Source organism: Crocodylus porosus, unplaced genomic scaffold (assembly GCF_001723895.1).
Source record: "Crocodylus porosus isolate Cpor-Errol unplaced genomic scaffold, CroPor_comp1, whole genome shotgun sequence".
NCBI lineage: Eukaryota > Metazoa > Chordata > Crocodylia > Crocodylidae > Crocodylus > Crocodylus porosus.
In genome coordinates this window covers 4658258-4661198 of record NW_017728921.1, presented here as the reverse complement: position 1 = coordinate 4661198, position 2941 = coordinate 4658258, and the positions used below count along the sequence as shown (strand labels likewise).

The 2941-nt window shown below is 43.0% G+C and overlaps 1 protein-coding gene across 3 annotated transcripts in view; it reads left to right on the top strand.

The window, feature by feature from the left end:
* Positions 1–535: 535 nt before the first annotated feature.
* SVOP (SV2 related protein) overlaps positions 536–2941 on the top strand; it is a 34098-nt gene continuing 31692 nt past the window's right edge. For all 3 annotated transcript variants that reach the window (XR_002101891.1, XR_002101890.1, XM_019538830.1), the window contains exon 1: positions 536–878. Coding sequence is in view for 1 of the 3 variants with exons in the window: in XM_019538830.1 (XP_019394375.1) it covers positions 844–878 (35 nt within the window). In the remaining 2 variants the exon portion in view is untranslated. The remainder of the gene's footprint in view (positions 879–2941) is intronic.

The window sequence follows — 2941 nt, the reverse complement described above, 5'->3', positions numbered from 1 at the left end:
CCAAGCCCTGAGGCTGTCATTTCCAGAAGCACCTAGCTCCTACTGCCTTACGAGGAGGGTTACGCACTGTTGGGCATTTGAACCTTCTGGTGCCACGAGCTCTGCCCCACCGTCACTGGTGCATGACCTCCATTGTTAACGTCTGCCAGTTCCTGAAGCAGTCATGTAAAGAGACTTCCCTTCTCACATTTGTGCCACCCTCATGCTCCCTGTCTGTATCCTATCATTTTTCTGAATTAACTTTTTGAAAAACTTCCCATTTTCCCCAGGACAATAAGCTAATCAACCTCTTGGCCCACACTAGCTCCCTCCAGGACTCTCTGCTGCCCCTTTTGTGAGGAGTGGCAGCTCTGAGTCCCCTTCTATATGGAGAGCTCTTTCTGCCACTTTTAGCCTCCCTCTCTGGCAGTGTTTAATATTCCCTTAGATTACAGCTTCCAAATGAGCAGATGTTTTTGTATTAAATATTGATCTCAGGGCCTGCAACCTTGGAGGGCAAGGATCAGATAAAGCACTGAAGCAAAGCAGCAGCACTCCACCTGATAAACCAAGGGCTGGTGCAGGGGGGATGAAGCCTGTGAGTTTCTGTGGCCAGAACAGACCCCTGCCTCCCATCCCAGTCAGCAGCTCTTGCTTTTCTCTCCAGGTCTTCTCCTCCTCCTCCTCCTCCTCCTCCTCTTCTCCCCTCCCCCTTGCTGCTTTGTTTCGGTGGCGGTGGCAGCAGCAGTGGCTGGTGCTATAGCGGAAGGAGCTGTCCAGCAGCCAGCTCCTGAGATCCCAGCTGCTCTCCATTAACCACAATGTAAGAGCAATGAGAGCAGCTCTACCAAACACAGCCTGGCAATGGAGGATGATTTATTCCAGCTGAGACAGCTACCGTAAGTAGCACAGGGAAGAGGGACACAAAGGGATTTTTTTTTTTTTTTTTTTTTTTTTTTTTTTTTTTTTTTTTTTTTTTAAATCTTCCTGCAGATTGGTTGCGATTCCTACCTTTCCTTTTTTTTGTAGTGGGAAGTATTCCTTGGAAATGGCTGAGGCCCAGAAAGCAGGCCATTTTCCTTGTCTCTCTGCCCAGGTTCAGCCTCCTTGACCCTGGATCTTTTCTGCTTTATCCCTGGATCTATTGGAGGGAGGTGGTGGCTTCATAAACTCACCCGATTTGTATTTTATTGGGAACTTTGGAGGGAAGGGGGGTTAAAAACTCAAAGCTTGCACTGGGTTCTGTTGAGAGGAAACCGTAGCAATGCATTTGCAATGTGGATTGCATCTGTAAACAATATTGTGCCAGGGACGGCATCTTCCTTGCTGCCTACTTCATGCAGTGAAGTAATTGCAGATCTCAACCTTTCTGCAAAGGTATGTTTGTCACTGGTATGTGCAAACTGTGCGGTTTGAAGAAGTAGACAATGCCCAGGGAAAATTATTTTACATGGCAAACACCTTGCCATTTGGGGATGTGAATACTAGATCTGTGCAAAGAGCTGAGAGCAATGTTATTGCTGGCTTACCTCTGGGAGTGCTTTTTCTGAACAGAAAATACTGGCATTTCCTTTAAAAATAATTACCTTTTCCTCCAGACTGTTACTATGCTGCTGAAACATAGCTGTATTTGTAAAACAGTGACTGAGGAGAACCAAAAATAATGGCCTGAACTGAATTACAAACATTGATGGGATTATATTAATGACAAAATAGATCATTCAGTAACATTTCTAATGAGTCAGGCACGCAGGATTACATGAACTTTAAATAATGCTGAAAACTATATATTGGATATGTTCAGTTCCTTGGTCAACATCAAATAGATGCATGCATTCTTTAGGCTATTTTTCTATCCTTTTTTTAAAGAAGTGGCTAAAATGCCTTTGACTGAAGGTACAATTGGCTGTATTCAACACTCTGAGGTCTTGCACACAAATGCAGCTCTCTGAGGTTCCTCAGGGCTGAGAGATTCTGAAGTATGCAGCAGGAAGCACCGGTGTGTTTTTCGTTCCTCAGTTTCCTAGGTTATTTAGTCAGAAGCAATGTTTTATTCTTTGTGATGATGCTTGGGGCCAGGTTCTTCGGTTTTTACTCAGCCAGAACTCCCATTGAACTCTGTGCAATTTGCAGATGACGTGCTATGTGTTTGTCCAGAATCCAGCTCAGTTGTGACCCTGGCCAGGCTTTGGGCACTACTTCCGGACGCATGTCAAATAGTAATAAACAGTAATTAATATGTGGCTGGAGGATCAGACTCTTTATTAATAGAAAGGTATTTATTATCACCTATTTTTGTGTGTGGTCTGTTATGATATAAAAATTACCCTAAATGTTGTAGGAGTGATTTTTCACTTGTAAGCTCAAAGGGTAATGGGCTACTACAAGCCAGATTCCAAGCCCATTGAAATCAATGGAAGGATGCCTGTTGACTTCAGTGGACTCTGGATTGGGTTTTAGGCGTGTTGACATTCTGGGATCTTGACTTACTGTTTGCTCGTAAAATGAAAGTACAAAAGGAAACAAGTTGATTCACTTCCCATACAATTTTTGTACATAAAGCATTCATGCTAATTGCCTTCTGGTATCAAAAAAGTCTTTTCACAGAGTAAAACTTTCAGTATTTGTTTGCTGGACATACAGACTCTGTAAATTACTCAAGACCTGCATCTTCATTCTGTTGAAAAGCTGACATGTTGTAAGAATGACAAATCTCAGAGAAATGTCAAAGAAATAGTAAACAGTTGTTTTTACCTCCGAGGGCCAGCAAAGGGAAGTTCAAAGCAACTCTAGTTTTATTGAGATAAAAATGATTTTAGGAGAATTTAGAATACAATTTATTAATGAAGTGGACTGGCCCAGGCTAACATTCTAAGGGATAGCCAGCACGGGTTAGTTGCGGGTAGGTCTTGTTTGACCAATCTCATTTCCTTCTATGACCAGGTGACCTATCACCTGGACA